Source organism: Pristis pectinata, chromosome 3 (genome assembly GCF_009764475.1).
Source record: "Pristis pectinata isolate sPriPec2 chromosome 3, sPriPec2.1.pri, whole genome shotgun sequence".
NCBI classification, from domain to species: Eukaryota; Metazoa; Chordata; class Chondrichthyes; order Rhinopristiformes; family Pristidae; genus Pristis; species Pristis pectinata.
The window spans coordinates 91,324,691-91,344,659 of record NC_067407.1 but is presented as its reverse complement, the minus strand read 5'-3'; the positions used below and the strand labels follow the sequence as shown (position 1 = coordinate 91,344,659).

The window sequence follows — 19,969 nt, the reverse complement described above, 5'->3', positions numbered from 1 at the left end:
GAGTAGGTATAGAGGAGATGTCGGGGTAAGTTTTTTTTACTCAGAGAGTGGTGAGTGCGTGGAATGGGCTGCCGGCAACGGTGGTGGAGGTGGATACGATAGGGTCTTTTAAGAGACTGTTGGATAGGTACATGGAGCTGAGAAAAATAGAGGGCTATGGGTAAGCCTAGTAATTTCTAAGGTAGGGACATGTTCGGCACAGCTTTGTGGGCTGAAGGGCCTGAATTGTGCTGTAGTTTTTCAATGTTTCTATCTACCTGTGTTATGTCTCGATCTCTTAATTGCCAGTGCTAAAATGATCAATCCCAAATTTCAAAGCAAATATTTATGGAATGAATTCCATTTTCTACAGTCCCTTCAATAAGCATTTCTTTCTTTTCCACTTCCTATCTACCCTGAAGATACTGTCTGAGAAATTTGGTTGACAAACATAAAAAGGGAACAAATGGTCAAATCCTTAAATGACTTGGGGTTGCTCAGATTAGACATTGTGTGCCCTCATAGTCCTGGGTATAAAAAGCTCAACACTGCAGGTTGGTCAAAACATAAACAGGAGGGTTTGGCACACAACAACAGAAGAAAATCAGTAAAATACAGATAGATTAATAGGAAGCAATTTAAAGTATTAGGAAATGTATGTTAAGAGAGAAACAAAAAGGAATGGCAGTATTAACTCCTTGTGGAGAAAACTACTTATCTTTGGCGCTATTTGATAAAAGCACAAAGTGCACATAGATAAAACCTCAAGGGACCAACCATTTTAGATTTTATAAACAGGGTCACAGTGTGAAAACAAATAAATAATAAATTTGGGGACGTCTAAGTGAGTTTTAAGCACTTCTTTATAGAAAGGATACTAACATTACAGAAAGGTGTGATTAAAAATGTGGTCTCAAACTTACAAGATATTGATAGAGAGAATCTCTACCAAGCGGGCTAAGTGATTTGATAGAGAGTGATATATTGATAAGGGAAAATCATTACGGTGAAAGAGTAGTAAGCGATCAGAAATAATTAGCATTAAAAACCAAAAGATATGACAATTTTATTTCAAACACAACAGGTTGTCACCATGAGGAATGAACTGCTTAAAAGGGCAATGAAAGCATATTCAATAGTAACTTTCGAAACAGAATTGGATGAATACTTGAGTGGAAAAAAAATTGCAGGGTCCTAGCACATAAGGAGATTATTGAGGTACATTGACTGTGGCAGCATGAGCCGAACTGCCTCCTTCACAGTTGTTTGCTTCTACAATACCCTATTACAATGAAACTTCTTTCCCAATATTAAATTACTTATTTGCATTGATTATGAGGCTAAGTATGATATCTGCAATTGATTCAGCAAGATACAAAAATACATTTCAATGCCATCCAGATAATACACTATATTATTTTTACACAGCAGGCAAGATATATCAGCCATGTATTTCACACAGTCTGCCTTATTCAAGTTTCTACACTGAACAGCCCTCACTAATACACACAATTGTAAAAACAAATACAGAAAATGACAGAAGATTGTAGAATAGATTTGAAAACTACAGGAGGTAGCAGCATCCAAAGTATTTGCAACTGTGCACCAGATTTGATCTCAGCTATGAGATCTTATTCCTCTTCCTCCACCTTTTGTTCATTAGCCCACTCATTGAAGGTGCTTAACATTTCTCTACCTTCCGAAAGATACTGTTTCATTGTTATTGTTCTGTAGCAATAAGCTATGCTCCAGTAGCTCTCAAAGTGGCCTCTGTGTATGCATGAGTCATTGCCAACTGAATGATTCCATTCAGTACAAGCTACATCATGTCCAAGGAGCCAACCACTCCTCCCAAAGATAATGCACAGTGCTAAGCATATCTGCTCTATGACTTGGATTCAGCTGCTTCTCATGAAGAAACATCACAAGCTAATCACTTAGCCCACTTGGTATCAGGACAAATCATACAATTCCCCAGGCAATACAACCAGCAAAGATTCTCTCCAAGTCTCAGCAAAAACTTACCATGTTCAAATTGGCTGCCAAATTTCCCTACATCAATGACCATACCTCATTGGTTGTAAAGTGCTCCAAAACACCATGAGGCAAGGAAAGGGGCTACAGAAGTTATATTCTTTACGTTTAGGTAGTAACGTTGAGGTCTGTGTGTGAATACAGATTTGTCTTCTCCTTGATCTCCACAAATTAGCACATCCAGCATCAATCACAAGATGGTGGTCTGCTCAATTTTTATTTACCTGCCTAATCCTGTTTCCATCCCTTACAAATATTGCCTCACAATGCACTAAAAGAAAAAATGGAACATCGTTAGTTTTAATACTTAAGGGTAGGCCCAACTTCATTCCTTATATCACATTATTGTCATTTAATTACCATAAATAAATTTTGTTTATCTGGTATTGACGCCGTTTAGGACTCCTTGATTTTCTTCTGCTTTAATGCAACTCTGTCACATAGCTCCAGGGACCGGGTTCTGTCCTTGGGTGCTGTCTGTGGAGTTTGCACGTCTCCACATGACCATGTAGGCGTCCAACAAGCAATCCAGTTTCCTCCCATATCTATACAACATGCTGGTAGGTTAGTCGGCTACTTTAAATTACCCACAACTGTAGATCAGTGGCAAAAGAATCAAAGGGGAGTTCATGAGCATGAGAGAGAAGAAATTGCATGGATACAGGGAAGGGGGAAATGGGACTAATGTGTCATAATAAAGTACGGGTGTATGGTGCAGACAGTAACAATACTTTTAAAAGTTTTACCTTAACTATTTTAAGACTATTAAATAAGAATCCAATCACCTTAATTCCACCACTAAGGATTAGAGAAATTAATGTCTTAAATCCTCAAGTTTTTTTTTGGGCTGAGCAGTTACTTACTAATCCTGAGCTATCTTTAGTGGGATATTACAAATTTCAAAGACCTGAACTCATAGTTTAAGCAACCAATACTAGGTTTGGAGATATTCCAATGGTGATAAATGGAACTCCATGAATTTCACAGGACCAAAAGGGTTACATCTTGGGTTTGGGAGCAGCATGCGTTGCCTTTAGCTTTTTAAAAGAGCATGTTCTTTCCACATTCTTTAAACATTGTTGTCGTTCATCTTATCACAGAGTTTACTTTAGCCCACAGTGTGCTTCCATCACTGTCACTGAAAGCACCCCCATTGATCAAGCGTAGGCTACAAAAGGGTCACTGAATGCCATGAGCATTTCCAAAGCATTCACCTTATCTGCTGAAAGGAAATGGTGTATGACAAGATATCATTAACATTCCCCAGCAAATGCACTTGATTTATGTGGATTTTCTTTTTAACCACCCTTCCCTCCCCCTCTATCATTTTCTTCACTGCCCCTCAAATTGTCCGTGCAAGTCCTGTACATGCGAAAACCCCATGCAACACATTCCTATTGAAACCACATACAAATAACAGCAATGCTAAACTACCCCACACAATGGATTTGCACAAACCTTAGGTTCACAAAAGAATTCTACTCGTCAGAGCACCAAATTTGATTTTATATTTAGCATTGAACTTGCTCTATGTTTTGATGATGATAACCCATTGAAATAACAAACAAATTGATGACATTTCAGTCTGTTGAATGTTGGAGTTAACTGTATACTGACCATTACTGCTGGAAGAAGTGTGACAGAATTAGGAAACATTTTACTTTATCTTTCATGCACATAACAATGACATACATTGCCAGGACTTGTAAATTTTCTGCTGAGCAATGGAAGAGAGTCAAATATTCCTAAGTGATGACTACCGGAATTTAGCTTCCCAGCTGCATGCTGTAATTCATACTCATGTCTACAAGGGACCATGTTTGGTAAAATAGTAGGCCCTTCCTCTGCAATCTCCCACTACAACAGAGATCAAAGAAAAACTGATCTTGAAAGGATTGCATGAGGGGGAAAATAATTGAGAGAGTGAGAAAACAGAGGGGATTAAAGTAGAGAGCTTAGGCAAATGATTGGGGGTAATATGAGCAGTAATCAGCATAAAGGCACCCATCTGGAGAAAGATGGGTTCAGTACTTAACAGAATTTTGCTCAAGTGGCATCAAACCAACAATGTATGCAGTTTGATATCATAGCAGGTTGTATGCTGACAAACTGCAAGGACAGAAGAGCTAGCAATAATACCAGCCTGATCTTTTACCCCAACCTGAAAAAGGCCCTCCCAAGCCCAAAGGTTGGGATAGCCCAGTTGCTGATTAAACTTAACTGAGTAGTAACAGTTCACCATGCAGAGGATTTGAAGTATTCTAAAGCTGGGTCCGCAAGGACCAGAGTCAAATTTAGTCAGAGTGATACAGCATGGAAACAGGCCCTTCAGCCCAATTTGTCTATGCTAACCAATTTACCTACTCATCCCAATTGACTGCATTTGGCCCCTATCCATGTACCTGTCCAAATATCATTTAAAAGTTGTAAATGTAACCATCTCTACCACTTACACTGGCAGCTCATTCCAAATACCCACCTTCAGCATGAAAACTTGCCCCTCAGGTCCCCTCTATATCTTTCCCCCTCACCTTAACCCTATTCTCTCTAGTTTCAGACTCCTCTACCCTGATAAAAAGACTGTGACCATTAACCTTATCTGTGCCCCATATGGTAACATAGTACTGCTCTTCTAAACTCAGTCAACCCTTGAGGTCCGATGCCCAGAGAAGTACTCAAGTAGGAATAAGATGATTTTTTCCCCTCACCCCACCCCCCAAACTAGGTGGCTGACCATCTGTGCTACTATGATCCCCTAGGCCTAAAGCCTAACCAAGGGAAACTGACACTTAGTATCTCCCTATCAAGGATAAGATTTAGTGCAAACTTGCAATACAATTCATAGATGTGCCTAAGAGGTAAAGAGATGGAAATGCGATTTGCCGTGACCTGGTGTACAAATTAAATTAACCAGCTTATAAGAAGAACAATTTCTCCAATGAGATTTGGGAGGTTACGCACACAAATATAAAAAGGCACAAAACAATATGCAAAAGACAAATGAAATGACAGACTTTATATTCTTGCCCACCGATTATGAGGAAGTTTTGCTAGATATGCAAAGCCCTAGCTAAATGACATCTGGAGCACTGCACCTTCGAAAGAGAAAAGTGATATGAATTAACAGTATGTTACCAAGGGTTAGAGTAATGAGTAGATATTACGTGAACCTATTATTTATTCCCTAGAATATAGAAGACTAATACAAGGAGGTTTTTATGATTTTCAAAATTGATAACACATTTTTTCTCATTAGCAGGGCTGTCTAAGACAAAGGGGCATAACAAGAAAAAAAAAATCAGAGGCAGGCTATTCAGGAGGGGTTAGGAAGGATTTCTTTAAGCAAAGAATAGGAAGAGTAGAAGATATTTGTCCAACAAAGTTTTCAAATCTGAAACAGAATGATTTTTGCTAAAGATGTTGTGGGCAACAGAACCAAGGCTGGAATGCTGGAAATGCTTCCAAATCATTCTATTAATTTATTGTCTATACTCATTCACCTTTAGACAAGAAAGTACTCAGTGCCTGGAAGAGGCACGTGATTACTTCTGTACTTAAAGGATTATGAGGACCATAACTTCTATGAAGAATTAACAGTTGAAACTCTTGTGAAACTCTATACATCTAATGCATAATAATGCATCTATGGTTTGGTGCATTATTTAAAGGCAGAAATTATTTTCTCTCCCCCCATTCCCAAATGAAATATCAATTGAAGTGACTAAGAGCCACCTGTTAAACAGTGCTCGAATATACAGAGCATATATTATACAAAGAAAACACGTTTTCCCCCCAAAAAAGACAAAAAGCTTAGAATTCAGAACAAATTATTTCAAAATGACTTTTATGCCTACAAAAGGAATTTTAAAAATAATAAAAATTAATAAGTGTTACATCTGCCAACAATAAATATTGTTTATTCATGTAATGATGTTTTTTCTTGAGATTATTAGGGAGATGTGTGAACCATGTGCAGCCTTTTTCCTTTTTCACAAAAAAAGCTAAACATTACTGACACCCAGTGGCATGTCAAAGAAAGTTCTTGTCAAAGTCACTGTAGTTTGCTCTTGGAATTTGTTTTTGGCATTTCAATGATGTGAAGATTGTGATGTTGTTTTTGACTTTCCTTCAGATTTTGCTTCCCATAATGCATTTCGGACAATTCGAGATGCCACACCTTTATCCAGCTTTGCCGCCTTCTTTCGGTCAGTTATTTCTTTGACTTTATTCATATAAGTTCTTATCCGCTCCTGCAACACAAAATTCATTAAAAAGGCACCTTCATCAATTGGAGACATTTTCTCTGAGTAGTTCAAATAAGCAATAAATGACAAAGCAATTACTCTCAAAGGAATATGCTTTCTAAACAAAATGTGTTGATGTCTATATGCTTCTCTCTTCTCATCCACGTGCAACTGCAGATTAAACACCAATAATCTTGTACTCTAATTTTTTTAATTCAGAATCCACTTGTACTATTAATTTTTAAATTAACTCAACTTTTACATTACTAGGCTCCATAACAAACTCAGCAGATTTACAAGCGCTCTCTGCTCAAAGTACAATAGTGGAGAGTGAAGTGACTAGAGAACCCTTTGCATGCTCTGAAGTTTGAACCTTTTGGGTCAAAATGCACTTATAAAAAGAATTTAAGGCTTAGCAAAAACATATGGGCCAGACTAATTTTAAAAATAATTACGAGTCAAACAATAAACCTCTTAAGCTTCACTCCCTCTATAGTCTTCCTAACCCTTCATTTAGAATACTGTGTAATCAGTCCCTTCTGTCCATTACTATCCAAATAATAAGAACAAGCAATCTTCATGAAGAATTATAGGAATAAGAAAAACACATGGGCTAGAGTGATTTCAGAAATGTTTTAAGATTCAAACAATAAACCTCAAGCTTCACTCCCACTATTGTATTCAAAATGAAAGGTTACAAAGATTATGTAATCATTCCTATTACTATACATATAACAAATACAAGTTTTCTTTTGCAGGAAGAGAGTATGGAAGTGTAAAGGTTTTCAGATATTCTCTTAAATTTAGAATTATTGTTGCATATCAAGATTTTTTTTTAAAAGTCTGTCCCATTTTTACCAGTAGGCAAATTTTAATTCAAATAACAATAGCAAAGAATACCATTCTCATATCATTATATAGACTCGGGTTCCAAAACCGAAACAAGACATTGAAGCCAATAACTATCAGCAACCAATTGGATAAATGCTTCTCAATTTTATCCCAGTAATCAGTAAAACTCAATTTTAAAAGTTTGCATAAAATCCACACTATCCAAACTCCTCTCAAATCTCTCCATAGGGAAAACAATATTGCAATTCTGATCAGCTAGTGCAACTTGAAAAGCCCTCTTGTATTCTGAGCCCATCACTACAGGCATTACAATCTATGCAAACCACACTACCAACAACCAGATCCAAAGAATCTACCACATACAATCACCATAAAAACTACAACTGAACATTTCAAAAGGAGCACGTGGTTATAGCATTAAAAACCTAGCAGAGACTTGGAAAAATGCATGAATTTGATAAATATCCTTTCAGCCATTATAACCATTATCATTTTGATGGGAATCAATGGCTCAAGTGCACCTTTGAGCTCTTCCAGATTTGTTATTTATTGTTGACTAGATTCAAAGATTAAGCTACAAGTGGACAATTGCCAACTGACTCAAAGAGCTGAATAATCTACAAGTAACTTTTGTTGCAACTAGTTATACTTAACCCTCCCCAAAATCTAATAAGCATAATTGACTCAGCCCCACTGCACAGAAATTTAACCACAGTAAAAGGAGTTTTCTAACAGCAAAGGAATTGTTGAAACCCCAAGCAGACTGTATGCAGTTGGACTTCATTTTTCAAAAAAAAAAGTGCATTTTGAAATATTCATCAAGAGACATGTTGACTTAAAGTGATGAAAACCAGATGAAAATGTCATTTGGACAGGTCAGGACAGGCATAATGAATGCCAAAAAAGCTTTCAGCCTAAGTGCTGAACTAGATACTTTGCAGCAAAGGAAATAAATATATGAGGGAGTGAGAAAGTCGCATCTGGAATAAGTAGTGGTAATTATGGTTCTGTTATACTAGTAAATCATGCACAACATGGTTTTCATCTTACTAAAAGCACCAAGGAATAAGTTAACTTGGGATGAACAAATTACTCCGAAGTCTCACTTCAAAATTAAATAACTGCATAGCTACAACTTTGGCATTTTGTCCACTTCATAAGCCTTTATAATTTTCTTATCTCCATTAGCCTCAGGGAGTAAGTACTCTCACAATGGGAAAAAAAAATTGCCTGCCACCCCAGCTGGAACTCTGAAACACCTGGCCAGCTTAAATTGCACAGTCATTATCAAAATGAAAAAGAATGCAAGTCAATCTCCTAATTTATGAGGTCAAACAGCCCATAGAGTTTGATTTTCCACCTCCAATGAACAAAAAAAGACAATAAAATTTCTAATCAACCCTGTGGTTTCTATCAGAAAACAAGTAAGGTGTTCTGGAATATCACAATGACATTTATAATTCAGTAAAAGGCTAATTAAGTTAAATGAATAAATTAATAGTCAAATTTTGCCATAGCTATTGTTCCAAAACTGAAATGTACTGTGTCAACTTCCTTACAAAGCTCTGGGGTTATGCTTATTCTGAATCTTTTAACACGATAGTCCATGATCTTCCAAAGTAACATTTCTTACCCCCCAACCCACCCAAGACTTATGATTCCATTAGAAAATGCTGATCTATGGTTTAGATGGAATGTTAAACTGTCTTTTACCTAAACTATTAAATGCAGCAAAAGAAAGTTCCTATGAGAATATTTGCATGAATTAGAAGACATGCTGACTTCTTTTAACTTGAAAAGAATGTTTGCAAAATCCATCTACACGCATGTGCCTACATTCATAGGCAAAAGAACTGATTTAGGGTCTCAACTCAAAACATCGACAATTCTTCCCCCCACATGCTGCTCAACTGGCTGAGTTCCTCTAGCAGTTTGTTCTTAGCTCCAGATTCCAGCACCCACAGTCTCTTGTGTCTCCATTTTGTTTGAAATAGTTTGATTACAGTGTCACTGCATCATATATGCATCCATAATTCCTCTAATCACAGACTTCCAATTCTAACAATGCCAACAGGGATCAAACTATAAAGCCATCTGTTTTGAAACAGATAGTTATTTTTACTGCAAAACAATCTCGCCTACTAAAATAACAGTCACAGGGTGTCCTTTCAACAAGTTCATCCATTTCAAAAACAATAAAATTCCCTTACTGTATCTTCCATCAGTTTTCTCCACAACATTTGCTCCCCTTAATCTATCCAAGAGTTCATGTGTTAATCACTTTCCCCAATATTAACACTAAATTTTACAAGTCCCACTGAACCCATTTCCTTTGTCATATTCTTAGCCATTGGCTCTAAGTTATGGATAAATTCATTCCACACTGCTTACTATCTACCAAAGGTCATCTCAGGAATGCCTTTCAAGTCTGAAATCTAGTGAGGCTTCTCATAGTTTGGTCCAAAGAGGAATCAGATCCATTATTCTTCTCTGCACTGCCTCAAATGTTTAAATACCTCCTTAATGTTTCAGCAATCTGAATGGACTCAATATTCAATGTAGTCTGACAATAAAACTGTTCATGACTTCCTTTTACTCCCCCATTTCAGAATTCCAGTGGTAAATTGTTTGCTTCTCTGTACTAGTGCGTGTCAAACCCACATTCCCTATTGACATTTCAACAGCATTCATGTAGTGTCCATTTTTGGGGTGAAAAGATAGTATGCTAATTTTAATAAAGACAATCACAACAGTCTGAGAACAGAGGTGGATAAAGTGAACTGGTAAAATAAAGGTCAAGATGGTAGATCAGCAGTGACATACAGTTAAGGAGATTTCATTGTAGCAAAGATACATTCCAGTGAGAAAGAAAGGCTCCATGAGAAGGATGCACTATTTATGGCCAACTAAGGAAGTTAAGGATGGCACTAAATTGAAAGAAAAAGTGTACAATATTGTGGTAGGCCAGAGGATTGGGATTTTTTTTTAAAAGAAACATGCAGAGGATAGTGGAAAAAAAATTACAGGGCAGTACCTACCAGCAAATGATATAATAGAAAATAAGAGGTTCTACAGATATACTAAAAAGAGAGCAGCTAAAGTAAATCCCTTAGAGAATGCAACCTGGGAATTAATAATGGGAAACAGAAATGGCAGATTCTTTTGGATCAGGCTTCATGACAGAAGATACTAAAAATATCCCAATAAAATAACGAAGGGCTATAAAATATGGATGGGGGATTGGCTAACTAACAGAAAACAGTTGGGATAAATAGAATTTTTACAAATTGGCCATCAATAACTACTGGGGTGCTGCAAGGATAGATGCTGGGGTTTCACGTACTTACAACCACATTAACATCTTGGATGAAAGGATCAAGTATATCATAACCTAAAAATTGCTAATGATACAAGGGTCAGCAAGTTTTCGGGACATTAAAAGCCTGTAAAGGGATATAGATCAGCTCGGTAGGTGTTAGCAGATGGAGTATAATTTGCAAAAAATGTGAGGCTGTGCCCTTTGGAAGGAAGAATGAAAAAAACAAAGTTTAAATGAGCCTATTTAAATCTTAATTATTTAAACAAGACCATAAAATGCTGCAATACAAAAGCAATCCAAGAATACTAGAAACTCAAAATTCATACAAGAACAACAAGCAGTTAAGAAGGCCAATGGAACGTTACCCTTTATTGCAAGGGGTATGGACTATAAATGGAGGAAACTTTCAATGCAACTTTAGAGGGTCCTGGCAAGCTTGCACGGGGAATACTGTCCATGGTTTTGGTCTCCGTATTTTAGGAAGGATATACTTGCATGCAGGGAAGATTCATTAGTTTGATTGCTTGGATCAAGGGATTGACGCAATGAGAATTTGAGCAGGTTAGACCTTTAATCTCTGGAGCTTAGAAGGACGAGAAATCTTATTAAGAATTAAATGATTCTGATTAGGATTGACAGAGTGGATGCTGAGAAAAACATTTATCCTAGCAGGGGTATAGCTTCAGAATAAGATGGAGAGGAGGAAGAATTTCTCCTCTTGTAGATCATGATTCTTCAGAATTCTTTACCACAGAAAGTTGTAGAGGCAAAAATTATTAAATATATTCAAGACAGATTGACGGACAGTTACGCTACAGGGAAGTGAAGGGGGGGGGGGGGGAAGGTGGAAAGTGGTGCAAGGCTTAAATTGGATCATCCATGATCCAACTCAATGGCAGAACAACTGGCCAAATACTCCTACTTCATGTGGTGTGTATTATCCAGTTTACCTTACTACCTAAACACATAAAAAAGGCATAAACTATAACTAATTTAATAAAAGTGAATTTCAAAACTAATGTGTTCACTTGATATGGGTGCAGTTATAGTAATAAAAAATGTAGAATGTCACTGAAGAAAAAAAATGTAGTTCTGCTTCAAATTTTACTGCAATCTTTTTTTTAAAAAGATTCAACTTCTTAGGATATGCCAACTGCATGAGCTCTCATCACAGCTGTATTCAATTTTAACAGTATCCTCATTTGATATAATATGAAAAGCACATTATTTTGAACTTTTGAAGCACAAAGAAGAGCACTGGTAGCCTTAATAATATCATGCTATTTTGAATGACCATTTTGGATTTAATAAAAAGCTTGAGATTTTGTAGTTTTGGTAATAACCTCCAGAATATATCAACCTAATTGTAAATGTCTAACACCTGTTTCTTTTAGTAAAAACCAAAGACCATAATATAATAGGCAACCATGTCTATTTAGAGGCTTTTGTGCACATAGAAAATCAGAAACAATCCTATTTTCTATCAGATTTGAATAAAATTACAGCTATATCAATATAAAAGCTTAATAAAAAAAACAAATTCAATGTGTTTTTAGTAAATTAAACCTCCCTGAACACTAAAACAAAAACATCAAAAGTCATATACAGACCTACAGCCTTATACAGGAGACATTTGTTCCTGGCATTCAAAATTTAGGCCTTAATCGAAGTACCAAAAACACTTGATTAAGTACAACTAAGTTAGATGTAACCTCCCTGCCTAATTCCCTTTAGTTCTCCAACCTGAGAGAATAGTTTTTGATAATTTCTAACTCCAATATGCACGTTTCCCTGCAACCCCCACCCACCTCTTCCCCCACCACCTTGCCTTCCATGTAAACTGCCATATTTCCTAATAAGGTGCAACAGAGATTCAAGTCTACAAGATCTTCACAAGTTTCAGATCACTCCTTTGATAACATTTCACTCTTATCTGAAAACAGACTCACATTAAGGAAAGGCAATAATTTGGAGCCATGTAAATAAAAGGCCACAAAATTATGACATGATTAACTATTCCTGCCTACGAATTTGTATTCACACTGTAGCAATTAAATAAAATTAAACAAGACACCCAGGTCATTCTGTACTGTTTGTTTTTTTCCCCCACTCCCTTCTTGTGGAATAGAGAAAAAAAACACAATATATCACTGAACAGTATTAGTATTTAGTGGGCAAGAAGACAGAGGTTTGACATCTTTTATTAACTCAAAACCACGTATTGTTAAAACCATTATCATTCATACATTACTTGTACACTTCTTACCAATTCTTGTTTGACAGCATGTTCTTTGGGATTAATTCCTTGTGTGACAAGATATACTAAAAGAAAATAATATTGTTTCTATTAATAAACAGAAAATAATGTAATAACATACAGCAATTGTGAAAAAGATTACCACTAAACACTCACTCCAAAACAGAGAATTCAATGCATAGGCAGAGGCTAAATCCAGCTTGGCTTGCTCGAGAGGGTCCAACTGAAAGAGAATAAAATAAAAATCATGCAATGTTATCTTACATTGGGAAATAATGTTTAGAACTAGAAACTAAATCATGGAAGAAGGTTTACCAAGGTACTCTATCTTTAACCATCTCTCAAATAATTATACCATAAAAACCTAGCTTAATTCATACAAAAAGGTAGTAGGGATAGTCCAGGGAATTATAGACCAGTGAGCCTTATGCCTGTGGTGGGCTAGATGTTGGAAAGGATTCTTAGAGATAGGATCTATGGGCATTTAGAGAATCATGGTCTGATGAGGGACAACCAGCATAGCTTTGTGAAGGGCAGATCCCTGAAAGTTGCCTCACAGGTGGATAGGGTAGTTAAGAAAGCTTATGGGATGTTAGCATTCATAAATCGAAGGATCGAGTTTAAGAGCCACGAGGTAATGATGCAGCCCTATAAAACTCTGGTTAGACCACACTTAGAGTACTGTGTCCAGTTCTGGTCACCTCATCATAGGAAGGATGTGGAAACATTGGAAAGGGTGCAGAGGAGATTTATCAGGATGCTGCCTGGTTTAGAGAGTATGCATTATGAGGAGAGACTGAGGGAGCTAGGGCTTTACTCTTTGGAGAGAAGGAGGATGAGAGGAGACATGATAGAGGTGTACAAAATATTAAGAGAAATAGATAGAGTGGACAGCCAGCGCCTCTTTCCCAGGGCACCAATGCTCAATACAAGAGGGCGTGGCTTTAAAGTAGTGGGTGGGAAGTTCAAGGGAGATATCAGAGGAAGTTTTCTTACCCAGAGTGTGGTTGGGGCGTGGAATGCGCTGCCTGGGGCGGTGGTGGAGGCAGGTACATTGGTCAAATTCAAGAGATTACTAGATAAGCATATGGAGGAATTTAAAATAGAAGGAAATGTGGGAGAAAGGGGTTAGATAGTCTTAGGCGAGGTTTAAAGGTCAGCACAACATGGTGGGCTGAAGGGCCTGTATTGTGCTGTAAATAAAATTCTGCACTAAATATGACCTACCACAGGAATAGAGGCAAATAGCTGAGACAGACAAAGTATTAACTTGGTTCAACAATTAAATTTAGTATTCTTGCCCGCATAATTTTTTGTTTCAAATGTCAGAACCATTTCAAGTATTTGACAGGCTTGACAGGTGAGCAAAAAGGATTTTCAGCTTTATGTGGACAAGGTTTCTCACACCTGCAAGATTTAATCGAGTATGATCCTGGTGCCACACAAGAACTTCCCACTGAGAATCAGGCATGCAACACACAAGAAGCAGACAGTCAAAAGACCCATTCCCCCCCCCCCACTAATCCACCTTTTCTCTGCAACTTAAAACCTGTTCTAATAAAAGATCACTGACCCAAAACTTTAATAGTTCCTCTTCACAAATGCTGCCTGACCTGATGGGTACTTCCAGCATTTTCTATTTTTACCTCAGATTTTCCAGCATCCGTAGGTTTCTTTTCTAAAATAAATGTTACAGAAGTGACTGAACATTTAAGAACCACTTTGTGCACAATAAGCTAACACTAACAGGGAGGTGATGACAACTAGACATCCAATTTTAAGCAAGCTAAATTTTGATCAGAACTCATGGTCTCTTTTTCAAAATAATACTGGGAGAACTATTACATCCACTCAGGAAAGCAGAAAGAGCTTTGGTTTAAAAGTCCCAAAGAAAAACAGTACCACTACTAATATAGCACTTCAATATCAATGGATCTTTTTCTTGTATTGCATGGGGCAATTCAGTAGCATGATCCTTATTCAGATAGAAACAAGAAAATAGGTTTTGCAGACCAAGAAAGATTAGTTCGAAATCTGCAATGAGAGTCATGTGTCTGAGCAACATTTTTTATTGGTAATTACTCTACCAACTTTACAAAGCTAGTAATTCATACAATATTTGGGCAGTGAAACTCTCTCAAATGAAAACTGGTTTACTCCATGAAAAGCATAATAATACAAAAGCCTCCTTCAGAGTTAGACACTAAAAAGTTTAACTTAGACAACAGATGTTTATTAAAACCTTACCAAAGGATACACTGTCAGTGATTAAGTAGCAAATTCACTTTGGAATGTTTTTAGCAGCATGACCAACAGTAATCAAATCTGAATTACTTTCTCAGCTTAGGCAAGTTAACGTTTTCAAATCTACCAAGAGCTTGGCTGCAGTTCCATTTGTACATTTGCAAGCATGACCAAAAAAAAAATTCTTGGAATTTTCCAATTAATACTTTGAATGTACTTAGAGAAACGGTGCTATAAATCCTAGGTCACTGTGAAAATTGGAAGGCAATGAAATCCATTTTTTGAAAAAAAACAGAAACTCAACCAAAATTTTTTTCTACAGTATTAGGATAAAAGCTCAACTTAAATTACAATGCCAACAATTTTTCCACTACATGTTGTTTGGTGACAATTTTAAGAACACTGCTTTTACCCAGGTGTGTCAGCAGCATACTTGCCAGGGTTTGCTTTAAATACTTTGTTTCACAATACTACAAAAATTCATTCAATAATCAGAATGTTTTTATTTTAAACAAACGGACGCCAGGAAAATACCAGGAATTTTTTTTTAAAAAGTAATGAAAAGTTGTAGCCACAGATTTCCTGTATTGGAGTAAAGACAGCGGACTGCTTGTCAAGTATTTGGTACCAGATGAGCAGAGGTTTCCTCCTGCTGAATGCTGGAATTGCCAGTGGCAATATCTTTTGTTCTCGCCACAAAATCCACTCCCAATTTAAAAGAAACTTAATTTCTCTTCCTGCTAATTGACTGTGGCTAACCCAGACTACACATCTATAGCAGGCCACATATCTACTTCATTCTCAAGACTGATAATTCTATCCATTACTTTATCCGATTGAGCTCATTTCTCGAGTCATCTGATGATGAAATCCTCATCCACACATTTATTATCTCTACATTTAATGATGCTATTGTCCACTTGACTAGCCTCCCTCATTCTTTCCTACATAAAGCCAAGGTCATAAATCTCTGCTACCCATGTTCAATTCACACTAAGTACTTCACTCTCGTGGTTGTTGATCTACACTGGTTCCCAGTTAAAAAATACCTCGATGTTAAAATTCTCATCCTTATTTCCACTTTTACCATTAACTCTCATATCCGCACTGCTCCACATTTGCCGGAGCATCTTCTACTTTAATCATAACATTCACACCATGCCTTCTCTTTTAAATGTCCCAAACTTTCCTATGCAACCCCAGCCCCATTTAAGATGCTCCTCAAAAACTATACCTTTGATCACTCTGTTGGTTATCTGCCCTGACATTATCTCATGGCTCATTATTTGACAATGACCTTCAAGCATCTTGGGTTGCACTAATCAGTTTACATACACCCAAGGCTAGGCAAGGCTAGGCATCCTGTGGGGGGGTTGTAGGGGAGGAATGGGAGAAAACTTATGAAAGCAGATCTGCAAAGTGGTGTGTATTTTCTATAGAAGGTGGGAAGTCAGAGAGAAGATTGAACATGGTAAGGCTGATGATTAGAGGCGAGAGTTGTGCAGATGATTTGGGGCAAGGTGGCATGGCTGAGCCAGATTATGATGGCAATAATAAACTTTGGAAATAAAGTGCCTGCTGGTAGAGGAACATGGGCAAGTGGTAAATGTAGAAGGGGGCGTGCAATAGAACACTTTGGGAACCCGTTTTATTACATCAAGGGACTTATTTTTATAAATACAAGCTGTTACTGCTAAAATAAGCTACAAGTGGTTGGACAAATGGATTGTTTGCTCTGGAGTGGAGGGGAGACCTGATAGAAGTATACAAAATTATGAGAGGCATAGATCGGGTAGACAGTCAGAGTCTTTTTCCCAGGTGGAAATGTCAAATACTAGAGGGCACAGATTTAAGGTGAGAGGGGGAAAAGTTTAAAGATTTCTAAGATAAGTTCCAGACCACGTTCAAGCAGATGTGCAGTTTAAATTGGCATCACGGTCAGCACAGACATCGTGGGCCGAATAGCCTGTTCTGATGCTGTACCGTTCTCTGTTGTTTGTTCTAAAATTCAGCACTGTCAAGTGTCTTTGACATGACTGCAGCATTACCTTCTCTTGATTAGTTATGGACGCACAAGAAATAATTACTTTCCTAGCAACAGCAAGATCTCACAAAAGAAACAAAGTGTTACAGAACTGTGCACTCTCTGATTCAGTTGCTTGAATTGCAAGGGAGATTTAAAACATGCAGTCTCAGGATATTTTTGTTTTTGCATTACTGCATCAGGAAGTGACAGATTATACAAGTTCTTCCACAGCCATAACTGTTATTGTGCACCAGAAGCTCATTTTCCAATCAGCATTTGCAGATGGTAGGAAGCCAAACTCCCAGATTTATTTATATGTGCCCATATTACCTGTGCCAATGTTAGAAAGATGATGGCAATCTCCTTGGGTAACACTAATGGTCTAATACGCCCCTATATAGGAACAGTGATAAAAGATTCCCTTTTCTGACAATTCTCTGGGTAAGAGAAACTCCTGAAGCAAAAAGAAACTGCAGATGCTGGAAATCTGAAACAAGGATGAAATAACAGAAACATTCAGCTGGTCAGCAGCATTTGTAGTGAGAGAAACAGAATCATTGTTTCAAGTCCTTAGAAGTGTTCTGATGAAACATCAATGACCTGGAAGATTCACTCTGTACCCCTCTCCATAGGTGCTCATCTGACCTGTGTATTTCCAGCAACTTGTTTTTGTTCAGTCTTCTGTTTAAGTTCTTGGCAACATTATATCAAAGGCTTCTGGCTTTATTCTTCCCCACAAATAGAAAGCATCTCCACTATATCACAACCTTTCAAAATTCAACAAAACCAAATAGACAATTAAAAAACTACAGATGCTGGAAATCTTAAAAACAGAAAACGATGGAAACATTAAGCTAGTCAGGCAACATCTGTGGAAAGGGAAAGTTAGTTAACATTTCAGCTCAACCTTAAATGTTTAATATCCAATAAAGGGTCTTCAATCTGAAACATTAACTCAAGTACACAATTCTCTGAAAGTAGTGACACAGGGAGACAACGTGGTGAAGGTGCTTGGCATGCTTGCCTTCAACAGACAGGGCAATGAGTACAAGAGCTGGTAGATCTTGTTACAGCTGTACAAGATGTTGGCAAGATTGCACCTGGAATATCGGGTGCATGTCTGTTCACCATACTTTGGGAAAGACATGATTTAAGTTAGAGGGTGCAGAAAAGATTCACAAGAATATTGCTGGGACTGGAGAGCTTGAGTTAAGGAGAGTGGATAGTCTGAGACTGTTTTCCCTGAAGCAAAAGAAGCTGAGGGGCAACCTTAAAGAGGTTTGGTTAACCTCTTAATGAGTGGTTTGGATAAGGTGGATGGTCATAGTCTTTTTTCCCCAGAGCAGGGGAGTCTAAAAATAGGAGGCATACATTTAAATTAAGAGAGTTAAGATTTAAAAGGGATCCCAAGGGCAGATTTTTCACAGAGGGTGGTGGACATATGAAATGAGCTTCCAAAGGAAGTGGTAGATGCAGGTACAATTACAACATTTAAAAAACATTTGGACAAGTTCATGGATAGGAAAGGTTTAGAGGGAAAAAGGCCAAATGCAGGCAAATGGGACTAGCTCAGGAAGAACATTGGGCCAAAGGGCCTGTTTCTGAGCTGTATAACTCAGTGATTCTGTTTCTTTCCATAGATGCTGTCTGACATAGTGAGCCTTTCCAGTGCTTTCTGTTTTCATAGCAGAATTGTGTGATATCAGTTAAATGATAATTTTTGTTATCATGGAGGACCACATCCTTGTTTTTTTTTCCAAAAGAGCCCCGCAAGATCTATCACATCCATCTACGAAGGCAACCAAAGCCTGGAATTGACTTCTCATGCAAACATTGGTAACCCCAGCAATGGGATATTCTCGCAGCATTCGCTTGGACTGTCAGCCAGATTTCAATTAAAGTCTCTAGACCGGCCTTGAGTCAATAAAGTCTGTCTCAAAGTCGTGGGTGTTACAGTAACACACGTTCATTCAGTCTACTTTTATCCTTCCTCCATAAACGCTGTCTGGTCTACGAAATTCCTCAACCACTGTACCTCACTCTCCCCCTCCACCTCATCACTTATAGCATCCGAGGTCAATGTTTTGATATTAATGACTGGGATCTTGCCGACAACACGGTGTTCATTACCTTCTGGAGCAGCTCACTCCTGGGAGCGGACATCAGGCTTTTCAACACCCCATCAGCACATTTCACAGATTCTTCAAAGGCCACCAGATACTCGTGAATTTCGGTCGGATACTCCTCGCCTAAAGGTTCGGAAGCTGCCATCTTACAGAACTGCCGTCCACAAGAGACCGACTCCCAACAACGCGCACGTACAACAGATACAATGGGCGACGGGACTTGTAGTTATTTAAAAAAAAGCTTGGAGGAAAAAAAAGCATAGAACACGATGCATATGTAAGAATAATTTGCAATTTTACGACTTTTTGTGAAATAATTAAAATCTATTTGAAATTCACGTAGTTTTAATACGCCATAGAGCATTCTGGTATTTGTAGTCAATAGCGAAGTTTATAAATAACCGAAACTTTAAGATAGCAGCATGCCATCAGAAACATTTCAATTCAATGTTCAATTTAATTTATTGGTGTTGTTTCATACAATGATTGAATATTTGCTATTATGAGTTTCTCCTAATGCACATGCGTAGAGGCCGCACGGGCCGCCGGCAGCTGTAGTCCTGAACCAGCCCGGAGGTAGAAAGTAGGGGGCTATTAAATTAGAGGCAAACTGTTACAAATACATCAGGCGGCTCATGATGGCGTGTGTGTGGGTGGAGGGGAGTGGTTGGGGTTGGGTGGGCTAGTGGTGTGTGTGTGTATGGATGGATGGATGGATGGGTGGAGGGGGGTGGTTGGTGTGGGGTGGGGTGGTGTGTGGGTGGGTGGTTGGTTGGTGTGGGTGGAGGGGGCTGAGGGGGTGGTTGGTGTGTGGGTGGGTGGTTGGTTGGTGTGGGTGGAGGGGGCTGAGGGGGTGGTTGGTGTGGGGGTGGGTGGGTGCAGGGTGTG

At 38.0% G+C, this 19,969-nt stretch overlaps 2 protein-coding genes across 2 annotated transcripts in view; one reads left to right on the top strand and one right to left on the bottom strand.

Moving 5' to 3' along the window:
• Nucleotides 1-1,031: 1,031 nt before the first annotated feature.
• On the bottom strand, nt 1,032-19,253 carry c1d (C1D nuclear receptor corepressor). Its single transcript, XM_052012106.1, has 4 exons — nt 19,086-19,253; nt 12,842-12,908; nt 12,695-12,750; nt 1,032-6,263 (listed from the first exon to the last, which is right to left on the bottom strand). The coding sequence occupies exons 1-4, from the start codon at nt 19,224-19,226 to the stop codon at nt 6,102-6,104; spliced, it is 426 nt and encodes a 141-aa protein (XP_051868066.1). The 5' UTR covers nt 19,227-19,253; the 3' UTR covers nt 1,032-6,101.
• The window catches only part of LOC127568410 (uncharacterized), a 71,559-nt gene continuing 70,842 nt past the window's right edge, over nt 19,253-19,969 (top strand). Inside the window, exon 1 of the mRNA XM_052012105.1 lies at nt 19,253-19,358. The gene's annotated coding sequence lies outside the window, so the exon portion shown is untranslated. The remainder of the gene's footprint in view (nt 19,359-19,969) is intronic.

Excerpts from the sequence above, each read along its gene's own strand:
- c1d (XM_052012106.1), bottom strand. The coding sequence starts at position 19,226 with ATGGCAGCTTCCGAACCTTTAGGCGAGGAGTATCCGACCGAAATTCAC. Across the intron at positions 12,909-19,085 it reads GGAGTGAGCTGCTCCAGAAG|TTGGACCCTCTCGAGCAAGC; the intron begins GTAATGAACACC and ends ATTCTCTTTCAG. Across the intron at positions 6,264-12,694 it reads ATGCTGTCAAACAAGAATTG|GAGCGGATAAGAACTTATAT; the intron begins GTAAGAAGTGTA and ends TTTGTGTTGCAG.